The 13,944-nt window shown below is 37.0% G+C and overlaps 1 protein-coding gene and 1 non-coding gene across 2 annotated transcripts in view; one reads left to right on the plus strand and one right to left on the minus strand.

Moving 5' to 3' along the window:
- Positions 1 to 13,944, plus strand: part of ADAM9 (ADAM metallopeptidase domain 9) — a 110,782-nt gene that overhangs the window by 16,504 nt on the left and 80,334 nt on the right. The window contains exons 4-11 of the mRNA XM_032144303.2: positions 858 to 936; positions 3,024 to 3,100; positions 4,122 to 4,317; positions 5,762 to 5,827; positions 8,547 to 8,618; positions 10,051 to 10,220; positions 12,670 to 12,751; positions 13,548 to 13,681. Coding sequence (XP_032000194.1) covers positions 858 to 936; positions 3,024 to 3,100; positions 4,122 to 4,317; positions 5,762 to 5,827; positions 8,547 to 8,618; positions 10,051 to 10,220; positions 12,670 to 12,751; positions 13,548 to 13,681 — 876 coding nt within the window. The remainder of the gene's footprint in view (positions 1 to 857; positions 937 to 3,023; positions 3,101 to 4,121; positions 4,318 to 5,761; positions 5,828 to 8,546; positions 8,619 to 10,050; positions 10,221 to 12,669; positions 12,752 to 13,547; positions 13,682 to 13,944) is intronic.
- LOC116462163 (small nucleolar RNA SNORD38) lies at positions 5,524 to 5,592 on the minus strand. Its single transcript, XR_004246260.1, has one exon. It is a non-coding gene; the product is annotated as a small nucleolar RNA SNORD38 (small nucleolar RNA).

Below are 13,944 nucleotides of genomic sequence, written 5' to 3' on the forward strand. Positions count from 1 at the left end.
ATCCTCATAAACATGCTTGATGCCACTGAACCTCCTTAACATGGAGTGAAGCTTTGGAAATCAGGAATAATTGTTTCTGTCACCAAGTGAGACAGAAATTTGCCTCCATACTTAGGAGGTTAATTATTCTTATTTATATAGAACTTTAAGAAAAGAGTGTAAAAAGCCATTTATTTTTCTAATGTAAATACAATGTATTGTCAATAACCCAGTTTTTACTTTTCCTGTGAGTCATATCTGAAAAATTTAGGGACATTATTTATGTTGTCTTAAATTTTTTGCAACTAGCATTTTAAGACCATTAAAAAATGTGTAGCTTAATATTAAATATTATTTATGAATAAGTAATGTACATTATTTCAGAGTTGTCTGTTTATGAGCTTTTGTTTTTTTTTCCTTTTTTTTTTAAGAGACAAGGTCTTACTCTGTTATCCAGGGTGGAGTGCAGAGGCATGATCATAGCTCACTGCAGCCCTGAACTCCTGGGCTTAAGCAATCCTCCCACCTTAGCTTCCTAAGTAGCTGGGACTATATGTGTGTGCCACTATGCCCAGCTAATTTTTTATTTTTTGTGGTGACAGGGTCTCACCATGTTGCTTAGGCTGGTCTCAGACTCCTGGCCTCAAGTGATCCTCCTACCTCAGCCTTCCAAAATGTTGGGGTTACAGGTGTGAGCCACTGCACCCAGCTGTTTATGAGCTTTCAATTTTACAGTAGCACATTTTAAAATAATAATTTATCTGGTGAAAGTTCTTATTTACTCCTGCTTGTCTCCTCTAGGAATAATGCCTTATGAATCGTGTCCTTAGTTGTAGATAGATAACATATATTTAAATGGTGTTTTATTTCTCTTCCAGAGACCTTTTGCCTGAAGATTTTGTGGTTTATACTTACAACAAGGAAGGGACTTTAATCACTGACCATCCCAATATACAGGTAATGTATTTTCCTCTTGATCCCATGGCAAATTTTAAAACAATTTTGTAATTTAAAAATGAGTTCTATATAGGCACTCAGGACTGCTACATTGCACAGCCCCACAGGGTACCTTTAACATTATAACATATGGGTTATCTTGGGAAAAGTAGGTGCATTTCTATAGACTAAGCTATACCTTACAGCTCTCCAGGTACTCAGTAGTTAAGGTTTTTTTTTTAAAGACTAGGAAAATAAATCTTCTATTTAATGGTAGTCCTTACTGATTAAGGAGAAAATTTGAGATGTTTTGAAAATAGGAGTTTCTGATTTGTTTGTTGAAAGTTAATATCTCTAAAAGTGCACTTATTAAAACATGTAAATTTGTCAGTAATATTTAGTAAAGAAAAACACTCATTTAATGTTGTGTGTTCTAATGTTCTAAATTTTTTCTGAAAATAATTCTTTCCTAAAAGAGGTGTGGTCCTCTCTGCATCAGAGAACAGAGTACTCCTGGGGACAGAGCTGGCCAGAATACCCAAAATAATTGGCAGATGTCAAATTTGGCTTTCTGTGTTTGTTACTAGAGCATAAACATTTTTAGTTTTGTTTGAGTGTTTTACAGTCCTTTTTGGCAGTTAGGTATTATACATTTTTTTCTTTTGCAGTGGTTTTCATGAGAAATCTTTATTCCCATTACATGTGTATGTTTTTTTTTTCTTCTGAACTTTGTAATACTTTGCTAGGTTGAATTGTTTCTGTTGGTTGTGCACTTTTGCAGCATTCTTCAAATAAATAGGAGGCAAAAAAAATCTTTATTTATTATTAGTACTTAACAAAAACCAAGGAAATGCTGACTTAGGCCTATCCTCTTCTGGTCCACTATCTGATTTCTTTATCTTAGTGTGTTGTTGGTCCATTGTTTAATAGAAAATTAGTAGAGGAGTTTGAGTTTACCTTACAGCATAAACCAGATAGAAAATAACCCATCCATCCAGTCATGCATCCGATGATTACTAAGGCAGAAGGCCAAACACCACATAATTTGTGTCACTTGACAAAAGCAGTAATGTTAAAGGCATTTTTTTCCTTGTAAAGGTTTCTTGGCATACTTTCTTCAGACATACACTGTTTGGGCTTGAGTTTTGACTCATTATTTGCTGATGAAGCTACTTTAATCTGTTTGTGCCTTGGTATTTTCGCTTTAAAATGTAATAATAGTTACCACTTTATGGATATATTGCGAAACTTGACTGAGTTAATACTTACAAGATGCTTAGAACAGTCTGACAATTTTTGACTCAATGTATATTGTTATTTGTTGCTATTATTGACAGTGTATGTTCTTAAAACTGCTAAAAATCGATTTAATTACATAGAAACTTATGTAAGTATTATCTTATATAATACTTAAGTATCATAAGTATGATAACATTATGCTTTTCTGGGTGTTTGAAAAATGTCAGCTAAGACAGATGGAATCTCACTTATTTCTTGGTTATTTAATATTGTTGAGGTAGATGAAAGTGTGACTGTAGATTTGAAATACAAATTAAAACTTTGATACTCTGATTTTTTTAACACGGCCAGACTGTCATGTATTATAATGACATATACTTTTGTCCATAAAATGAAATTAAGTTTCACTGAAAAATTTACATACTTTCCCCTGGGGATTCTATTGCTTAAGATTAAAGTTTATAAAGTATCATCAGTGTCTTCCACAGGGTCATTTTACACAAACACAGTTTTAGCGAGATGTCAACTGGCTGCTGTTGGTTGTTGGATTGACTGTGATTTAAAATGTTAAAGATGACATAATGCATCTTGTTCTGCTTCTAGGCTGAAAGGTCACTGAGGCAGAGCTGTTTGTGTCTTGTATCCCCTGGAATTCTGCCTAAACATTTGTGTACTCATAGGGTGGTAGGAGATAGTCCGCAGATGGTCTAAAGAATGCCATGTGATACTGTGAGATGCCAATAATATAAATAAAACTTTGTTATTATTAAACTTGACTGGCCTCAAGCAATTTTGTTAGCTCTGCAATTTCTGTGATGATTGTCAGCAATGTAGCAATATTTGAAGATAATACAGTATTTTTCATTTAGAATCATTGTCATTATCGGGGCTATGTGGAGGGAGTTCATAATTCATCTGTTGGTCTTAGCGACTGTTTTGGACTCAGGTAAGCAATTTCCTTTATCTTCTTTTTTTTTCTTTCCCCTATGTCTTACCTCTTTCCTGTTTCTGTCTCCAAATTAAATCATTTTGGGCACTTAGCAAAATTGGAATTTACTTTGATGTTACTGAACATTTTTACAGCTGTGTTTCAGGTATCCTTGGCATGTTTATTTAAGAAAGTATTATAGTTGATGAGTTTTAATATGTAAAGAGGAAATATTTTTTGAGACCACTAAATCATTTTTGCTATTTAAAATAAAATATACTTTAAATTTCTGTAGCACTTTATATTTATAAAATTTTCACTTTTATTCTTTAAGTCGTATTTAAGTCTCATCATGACTGTGAATAAGAGCTCATTATCTCTGTATTTAGGTGAGCAAACTGAAGTTCGGATAAATTATATTACACTTCAAATTAAGTTATCATAGTATTAACATTACATTCCTTGAGGTCATGGCATCATGGCACTGTGCTGGTTGGTTGACTGCATGATTGCTTGAACTAAAACGTATTAGTTCTATATAAGATGAATATGATTATCTTCACTTAGGTACTAACACTTATTTAGTAGTTACTGTGTGCCAGGCAATATGTTCCATGTGTTTTGTGCTTATTAAGTCATTTTGTTTTCAGAACAATCCTATGCAGAGTGCAAATCAAGGCAGAGGTTAAATACCTCGCTGCGAGTCCTGCAGCTAGTAGAAGACATTTGGAATTCAAACTCTTGTCCTCTGGTCCGGATGCCACATTCTTAGCCACTATTTTGTAGTGCCTTCCATTTCCCGTAGATCACTCAGGGAGGTTAAGTGACTTACAGGCAGTGACGCCGATAAGTAGCTATTTGAGCTTTCAATTTAGGTTCGTCCCAGCCCTATCTATCTGATTCTAAAGCCTTTATTTTTTTCTCTATATAATGCTATGCCTACTTACACATTTAAGAAGTAGGACTTGAACTTAGGTTTTCTGATTCCTTGTGTATTTTCTTTTTCTTAAAATTTGTGTATGTGTAATGCAACATTCAGAGGATTGCTGCATTTAGAGAATGCGAGTTATGGGATTGAACCCCTGCAGAACAGCTCTCATTTTGAGCACATCATTTATCGAATGGATGATGTTCACAAAGAGCCTCTGAAATGTGGAGTTTCCAGCAAGGATATAGAGAAAGAAACTGCAAAGGATGAAGAGGAAGAGCCTCCCAGCATGACTCAGCTACTTCGAGTAAGGAAATAACATAATTCTTCATGGCTCAGACTACCATTTTAGAAAAATCATGTATTTATTCATGAAATCAATACTATGAGTAGTGTTTTTTTTTCTTTTCTTAATTTTGCCAAATATGTGCCAGACATTGTGAGAGGTACTAGGGGATGAAAAGATGAGCAATATACAGTTCCTGCTACCAAGTTGAGTATAGTTTAGATTCTGTGGGTTTTGGAAACTAGGGCTTAAATCTGCAACAGTGCTCACTGTGGCCTTGACCTCTTGAGCTCAAGCAGTCCTCCTGCCTCAGCATCCCACTAGCTGCTGCTACAGGTCTGTGCCACCCACCATGCCTGGCTAATTTAAAAAAACTTTTCGTAGAGATGAGGTCTCATTACATTACCCAGGCTGGTCTTGAACCCCTGGCATCAAGCAATCCTTCTGCCTCAGCTTCCCAAAGTGCTGGGATTACAGGCATAAGCCACTATGCCCAGTGCAATAGAGTTTTTATTTAGGTACCTCCTAGACAACTCAAATGGTGATTCTTGAACCCTAGATAGGAAAAACAGAGATACGGCTTTAGGAACTTAATGACTTCAGATGTGTTTCGAGGACACTCTGCTAATGACTTTAAGTGATGATAAACTATGTCTGAGTCCTTGTTTGGAGACTGCTATAGCACTTCATGATTTACTCTTGACATGGGTGTCTCTTAGACTGAAATGGTTTTAGGACTAGATCAACTTCAGCTGCAGGGATTGTACCTTTCTACATATGAGATTATGTTGCTGCCTTGAAAGAGGCATATTTTTAATTAACTTATACTAGTTTATGGCATTATTTTTGTTGCCTCTGCTGCTATCCACTCTTCTGACTTGGACTATTCTTTTTAACTTTGAACATTGGAAAACATTAAAATTTTTGCTTATTCTACTTTGCATGAATTTCTGTAAAATGACAAAACTAGTCATTTTTTAAAATGGCAACCTTATTCTAACTTCTGCTCTGGGATATTAGTGGATATGTTTTCTTTATCTCTCAGCATAGTAATGGGGTTTTTCATTAAAATATGTGTGTGTTTGCGTGTGTGTGTGTGTGTGTGTGTGTGTGTGTAGTTTTGATTTTAGAAAATTGGTAATTCTGCTTTGTAAAAAACAGAATGCTGTAACTAGCATTTTTCTCATATTAGTGCAGATAGCAGATAACACTTCAAAAACATTTTTTTCCCCTCAGACATAGTTTATCATCACTTAAAGTCCTTAGCAGAACTGGACAAAGTTTTCATCACCAAGAAGCAGATAACACTTCAAAAAACATATTTTTCACTTTCTTGATGTAGGATATGTTAAATAAAATAATTTTATGATATTCTTAGCAGACATGGAATAAGTGATGAGAGATTAGGATGTGATCATAGCCTTATAACTTCCTTTTGCCTTCATGATGTTTGTGTTTTTGACAGAGAAGAAGAGCTATCTTGCCACAGACCCGGTATGTGGAGCTGTTCATTGTCGTAGACAAGGAAAGGGTAAGATTGGTGACAATTTTTCTTCTTTTCCGTGAAAAGGATATGAGAAGTGAGCATTTAATGAAGGAAATATAACTACAATTTGTTTGTATTGATTTTACTTAAATAATGATTTTAAAACTAAAATGGTTTTTTTCCCTTAAACTTTATACCACCAGAATACTAAAAGAAGCTAAATGTAGCAAATGTGACTGCCTTTAACTTTATTTTTTATTAATGATTTTTTTTCTTGTTCTTGCTGATGACTTGCTTATGCTGAATTTTTTGAGTGAATCTGTACTGCCTATCAGGCTCTTGAGAACTTTTCAGATTACTTTAATAGGCTGTGGCTCTAAAAGGTTTGGCTTTGTTGGCTAATAAAATTGCTTTGCTTTCTAGAATTTGAGATAACCTATATTGCACTTTAAGAGATGGAAAACCTCCAGGTCCTGACATGCTTTAGAAGGGAATAGTATTAATTTCCGTGTACAGGATCACATGAGGGCATTTTCCTTATTTATACTTAAGAAACTGAACTAAGTGCTTTGCTTTAAGAGAAGTAATATGTCCTTATTTTGGCATTTACAGGATTATCGGTTTTAGAGATAATGGCTGTATAATTTATTTTCATGTTGCTTTTTTTGTTGATATATAATACTTCACATATTTAGGGGGTACAGGTGAGTATTTGTTACAACAGCTGTGTAATTTAAAATAGAGTATTTTTAGTGTTTTGTTTGACTTTTACTTCCAACTTTGTGAAAAAGTTATTTGTGGAAACTTACTATGATTGGCAGTTCTTTTCTTGTAAGCTGTAGAGACAGTTTTGAGGTTTTTTTGGTTTTAAAAAAATTCCTTGTTGTATGTAGGTTGGAAAATAACAAGCCACCCCAAATAACTAATTTGGAGGAAATATTAAGAGATAGACTCAGATTTGTACATTATAGGTTCATTGCCCTCAAGTGGCAGAAGGAAAAGCACATGGAATATGAACAAGTGTGAACTCTGCCCCAAACAGTGGGCAAAAAGCTTCTGTAGAAGAATGTTTTGGACAAGTCACAAGAGTCAAGACTCAAAATGTTTTCCTTGGCTGGGCGCAGTGGCTCACGCCTGTAATCCCGGTACTTTGGGAGGCCGAGGTGGGCGGATCACGAGATCAGGAGATCGAGACCATCCTGGCTAACACGGTGAAACCCTATCTCTCCTAAAAATACAAAAAATTAGCCGGGCGTGGTGGCGGGCGCCTGTGGTCCCAGAACCTGGGAGGTGGAGCTTGCAGTGAGCCGAGGTGGCACCACTGCACTGCAGCCTGGGCGACAGAGGGAGACTCCATCTCAAAAAAACAAAACAAAACAAAAACACACACAAAATGTTTTTCTTCATTGCTGTCTCCAGATGTATTTGTTATATACAGATAGAAAATGGTTAAAAAAAGGTTCAATTTCAATCAAGCCCTGTCAAATATATTAAATTAATTTTTTTTTCTTGTTTAGGAGAATCATGATTAGATCCCTAACTGATAAAATCTGATATATTCTGATATTAATGCTTTTAGCATAGAGCAAAATCATAAATCCTTTTAAAGTTTTTCTTCTGCTAAATTGGTTGTATAAAATAATGTTAAAAATAGACATTTGAGTTTAGCCAGGTCTCAAAGAAAAATTAGTCATATTTATTTGGCTTAAGATGGTTAAACTTTTATATATTTTCATCTACATATGATTTTTTAACTAGTGATTATTGGTTAATCTCTCATTTTTTAATTCAGCCCAGCATTTAGAAATGGTTTATTGGTGCTGATCTGTAACCAATCTGGCTGTTTCTGTACCTCAGTTCTATTTTCTGTATGTCACTTCTTTTTTCTGTCCATAAATCTTCTTCCACTACGTGGCTGCACAGTCTCTCTGAACCTGTTCTGGTTTGGAAGCCGCACAATTCTTGAATCATTCTTTGCTCAGCTAAGCTCTGTTAAATTTAAAAAAAAAGTTTATTGGTTACATCATTAGCCTAAGAGGTGAAAGGGTCAGGAAGTTCTTTAGATTGTCTTTTATTCTTTTATTTATGCATTTTGATTGCTTAAAACTCTACCTTTGTGAAATGCTTGAAAATATTTTTGCATTAAAATAAATAAAAGGAACATTAAGAAGATAATTCGTTTTAAAGTTCTACTAATTTGGATAAAATGAAGTCTTCAGTGCTCTTTCATTATTATTCACTTTACCCTTTTACCTGTTTTTCTTTTATTCCTATCACTACAGTGTAACCTTTAAATTTCTTAATTTGAAATGTTGATAAATGTCTAAATGCCTCAATTTTTTGTTCAGAGGAAATATTTGGATTCTTCATGGTAACAGACACATTTTTATTTTTTATTTATTTATTTATTTATTTATTTTTTTGAGATGGAGTTTCGCTCTTTTGCCCAGGCTGGAGTGAATGGCGGGATCTTGGCTCACTGCAACTTCCGCCCCCACGGGTTCAAGCGATTCTCCTGCCTCAGCCTCCTGAGTAGCTGGGATTATAGGCACCTGCCACCACGCCTGGCTAATTTTTGTATTTTTAGTAGAGAGAAGGTTTCGCCATGTTGGCTAGGCTGGTCTCGAACTCCTGACCTCAGGTGATCTACCCACCTGGGCCTCCCAAAATGCTAGGATTACAGGCATGAGGTACTGCACCCGGCCTTACATTTCTATTCTTAAACTACTTTGGTGATAATGATTCTCCTTCTTTGCTTTTCCAGTATGACATGATGGGAAGAAATCAGACTGCTGTGAGAGAAGAGATGATTCTCCTAGCAAACTACTTGGATAGTGTAAGTTGTATTTTCTGTCAACCAGGATGATTCTGCCCTATTCTTTCAGTCTCAGAACAGAACTTAAAAATGTCTCATTTTGAGTTCTGATTTTCATAGGGCCTCAATGACTCAATCTTTCAGAGGTCTGCTTTCTGGTTTGTTTTGTAACTCTTTTTAATGTTTAAAGGAAAGTACCAGTGTAGAAAGACTGAGAAGAGCAAGAGACTTCATATTAGCATCTACTTTATCTTCAGAGTTGCCAGGCTTAGGTGCTTTGGCATTTATGGAAAGATCTTTGAATTTTTGTCGAATGCATCTTATTTTGAATAAGGCCACCTTCTACCCTGAAAACATGATATGACAATATTTGTGTGTGTGTGTGTGTGTGTGTGTGTGTGTGTGTGTGAGAGAGAGAGAGAGAGTGTTTGGTTTGAGATTTTGGAGTTCATCCAGTGGGAGATATTAAAGAATTAGATATATGTTCTTATAAGATAATTTTATCTACAAAGCTGATATGAACATCAAGCGTGATGATGACGATGATGATGATAGCATTCACTTGAGTACTTACAGTGTGCTAGACACTGAGCTAAGTGCTTTACATTTATTAACCCATTTACTCCTCACAGTACCACTATGAAATTATGAGTTCCACAGTCCTTTATCTGAAACCTCTGATGTACCTGTGATTAAAATTTTAGATAAAAGTTTAGAAAAACAGTGTGATTAACTCTGTATTATATAACACCTCTGACAGGATCTTGGGGTAGCACCTCGTAATCAGACTCATTGATATTTCTGCAGTGAAATATAGGAATATTTACATTAAGTGGTTTAAATGTGGACTGTGAATGGGCTTGCATTATGTCAGGACAAATTTTGGAACCAGTTTTACCAAAAACTTCATTTTCAGAGTTTGTCAGATTTTAGAATAGAAGATAATAAAGATTTTGAATCTCTGTTACTATTATTTTATGGTTGAGGAAACTGAGACTATTGAGAGGTTAAAGTCTCATTGTATTTTTTTTTATGAGATGAGTCTTGCTCTGTTGCCCAGGCTGGAGCCAGTGGCACAATCTCGGCTCACTGCAGACTGCCTCCCAGGTTCAAGCAATTCTCCTGCCTCAGCCTCCCAAGTAGCTGGGATTACAGGTGTGCACCAGCACGCCCAGCTAATTTTTGTATGTTAGTGGAGACGGGATTTCACCATATTGGCCAGGTTGGTCTCCAACTCCTGATCTCAGGTGATCTACCCGCCTCGGCCTCCCAAAGTGTTAAGATTACAGGCGTGAGCCACTGCGCCCCGCCCAAAGTCTCATTGTATTAAAGGAAAGATTTTTTTTTTAGGCAAGGGAGTTTTAATTTAAGTAGCCGTGTTACTTCATGTGGTTAAAAGATTTTTCTCACATTCTTTACTATATTTTATATACTTTTATTTCTTTCTTCTCAGATGTATATTATGTTAAATATTCGAGTTGTGCTAGTTGGACTGGAGATTTGGACCAATGGAAACCTGATCAACATAGTTGGGGGTGCTGGTGATGTGCTGGGGAACTTCGTGCAGTGGCGGGAAAAGTTTCTTATCACACGTCGGAGACACGACAGTGCACAGCTAGTTCTGTAAGTTTTTTTTTTTAAGTACTATTAATGAAATGATCAAAATAATAATTTTTGCCTATTTTCTTGTATTAGAATTATATTCTCTTGAGGTTTTGAGGTATTCATTTAAATGAGGAAAACTTGGCTTGATGTGGCATTATCATGAGACCTCTTCTCTGTCTTGGATTCCTGTTGCCTTTCTCCCATGTCCTCCTTTTTTCTTGGGTTTAGTGTGTTTTCTACTAGTTTTTTGTGAACGGATATATGGAAAGAAAACATTTTGACCTCCTGTGTGTCTGAAAATATGTTTTCCCAGTTTCGGAACAGAATTTAAAAATTATCTCAATTTGAGTTTTGATTATTCTGGGGCCTAAGTAACTCAGTATTTCCTAGGCATGCTTTGAGTTTCTTTTGCTTTTTTTTTTTTGAGACGGAGTCTCACTCTGTTGCCCAGACCAGAGTGCAGTGGCACGATCTTGGCTCACTGCAGCCACTGCCTCCCAAGTCGAGGCAATTCTCCTGCCTCAGCCTCCTGACTAGCTGGGATTACAGGCACCTGCCCCCACACCTGGCTAATTTTTGTAGTGTAGCAGAGACAGGGTCTCACCATGTTGGCCAGGCTGGTCTCGAACTCCTGACCTCAGGTGATCCACCCGTCTCGGCCTCCCACAGTGCTGGGATTATAGGCGTGATGCTGGGTATAAAATTCTATCCATGAAATCCTTTTTCTTTACGATTTTGAAGGCATTGTTCTTTTGTCTTTTTTGTCCCAGCATTACTATTGGGAAGTCTGAAATGTTCTGATTCCTGACCTTTTGTATGTGGCCTGTTTTTCCCTGTCACTGGAAACTTGTAGGATCTTCTCTTGGTTCCCAGGCTTCTGAATTTTCCTGATGATGTGTTTTGGTGTGGGTCTTAATTTTTAGTAAAATCGTACGCTCACACATCCTCGTACCACTGAGAATGCCATCTAGTTCACAAAATACCATAAGGAGCAGGTGTCAAGCATACTCACTATGCCTTGCCCAACCACACCCACCAAACTATCTTAACCCCCTCTGTTTGTGTGGTCTCCATCTGTCCTGTTAGAGACATTTCCCAGATGCTTGTTGATTTTTAGTTGTTTGTTTACAGTTGAGAATGGGGTCCCGAAAACCTTTTTGGAAGCCTTGAGTCCATGAGTGCATTTTGGGGACTATGAGTTCGCTATAGGGTGGTTTGGCTGGAATGTTTCCTTGTCAATCTCCTTATGTCAGTACCTCTGGTCATCTTCTCCTGGCTGGTCAGATGGCCCAGAGAAGGATTTATCCATTCATTTAAAATATATTTATTGGGTGTATACCCCAGGCACTGGGACATAGCAGTGAACAAAACTGGCAAAAATTCCTGCTCTCATGGAGTCCATGTTCTGGTGGAGGAGATTGGCCATACATGAGATAAATAAGTACGTGTAGTATGTTAACCAATGATAAGTGGTAAGGAGAAAAATAAAACAGGGAGGTAGATATAAAAGCATTGGAGGTTGTGATTAAAATTTTAGATAAAAGTTTAGAAAAACAGTGTGATTCACTGTTGAATTTTGAGGTGACATGGCCTAGCCAGGGAGATGCCTTCTGAGTAAAGACCTGAAGGAGGTGAGAGAATGAGTCTGGGTTATATTAATATTAGAGAAGAGAGGTCCAGGCAGAGGGAACAGGTGCTGAGGTACAGGTGTGTGGGGTGTGACTGGGGAGGCACACAGGGCCCATCCTGAATTCTTTTTTTTTTTTTTTAATTTTGGAGACAGAGTCTCATTCTATCACCCAGGCTGGAGTGCAGCGGTGCAGTCTTGGCTCACTGAGGCCTCTGCCTCCCGGGTTCAAATGATTCTTCTGCCTCAGCCTCCCGAGTTGCTGGGATTACAGGTGTGCACCACCATGGCTGGCTAATTTTCATATTTGTTTTTTTAGTAGAGATGGGGTTTCATGATGTTGGCCAGGCTGGTCTCAAACTCCTGACCTCAGGTGATCTGCCCACCTCGGCCTCCCAAAGTACTGGGATTACAGGCATGAGCCACCACGCCTGGCCCATCATTACTTTCATGTTCACCCTGCTCACTGCCCTGCAGCTGCCCATGTAAACATATTCATTTCATTCGGTATCTGTCTCTCCTCACTAAAATGTGTATTTTAATATATAATCAAATATAATAAATATATAAATAAACCTAATGTATTTTAGGAGAGGTTTCATCTAGAAAGTAAAAAGAAACAAACTTGTCTCGGTATCCAGAAGGTGTCTTCATTAGTCTGAAAAAATTAATAAGAAGGAGATAAGGCATAATTATATTCTGATTTTAGAATTTTTTTTTTGCCATTTTTCTGCCATGTTTTACAGGTTCTCCCAATCCAGTTGAGATTATTCATAAAATAAAAGCAACATGTTCCTTTTTTCCCCAAGAACATTTTTTAACTTTTACATTTTCATTTAGAAAGAAAGGTTTTGGTGGAACTGCAGGAATGGCATTTGTGGGAACAGTGTGTTCAAGGAGCCACGCAGGCGGGATTAATGTGGTACGTTGTTCTTGATGTTTAACTTTAGATATTTGCACTGGGACAATATCAAGCATTTATTGACTGTATACTTCCTCCCCTGGTCCTTAAAACAATATTTTGGGTGTTAAGAGGAACACAGTAGAAGTCGCAGATGGGTTCTTTCCCTAGAGACTGGGTCAAGTTTTTAAATATGTGCTATGTGTTTATTAGCGCTTTTCTTTTTTATTTATTTTATTTTACTTTAATTTCTGGGATACATGTGCAGAATGTGCAGGTTTGTTACATAGGTATACACGTGCCATGGTGGTTTGCTGCACCTATCAACCCGTCATCTAGGTTTTAAGCCCTGCAGGCGTTAGGTATTTGTCCTAATGCTCTCCCTCCCCTTGCTCCCCACCTCCCGACAGGCCTCGGTGTGTGATGTTCCCCTCCCAGTGTCCATGTGTTCTCATTGTTCAACTCCCACTTATGAGTGTAGCTCTTTACTTTTTATGGGTGAGGAAACATGTACTCCATTTTAGAGAATTAAATTAGAACCATCAACTTGTTTTCCTATAAACTACCATGAGTAATCTGTTGGTGCTAAAGTGGTTGATCTCTTGCTTGAAGGATCCATGTCCATCATCAGTGTGTGATTCATGTTACTTTCTTACTAGACCGAAATGTATAAAGTCTGTTGTTGGATGCTTGATTTATCATGTAGGCTGTCAACAGTGTAGTGAATAAATTTCCTTTCGTGAAAAAATAATCTGAGCAGCAAAACATTTTCTTTGCGTTCAGAAACCTAATTACTACTACTTCCTGTTCTGAACAGTTTGGACAAATCACTGTGGAGACATTTGCTTCCATTGTTGCTCATGAATTGGGTCATAATCTTGGAATGAATCACGATGATGGGAGAGATTGTTCCTGTGGAGCAAAGAGCTGCATCATGAATTCAGGAGCATCGTGAGTACCTGGGTTCTTTCTTCTTCTCCTTTATTTGGTATTGTAGATCCGTGTTTCTTACACTGTGAGGGATATTCATGTCTACATTGGGAAAACAGGAAATGTTATTTCCGGTTTGCTGAAATTAATTACATGACATACCAATGAGAAGTCTTTTTTTTTTTTCCAGCCTTTTAGATTTAGGGGGTACATGTGGAGGTTTGTTACCTGATGTATTGCTGAAGTCTATTTTTTAATTAAATAATTCCAGAGAGCTTTAAGAA

This window comes from Hylobates moloch, unplaced genomic scaffold (genome assembly GCF_009828535.3).
Source record: "Hylobates moloch isolate HMO894 unplaced genomic scaffold, HMol_V3 SCAFFOLD_22, whole genome shotgun sequence".
Taxonomy (NCBI): Eukaryota; Metazoa; Chordata; class Mammalia; order Primates; family Hylobatidae; genus Hylobates; species Hylobates moloch.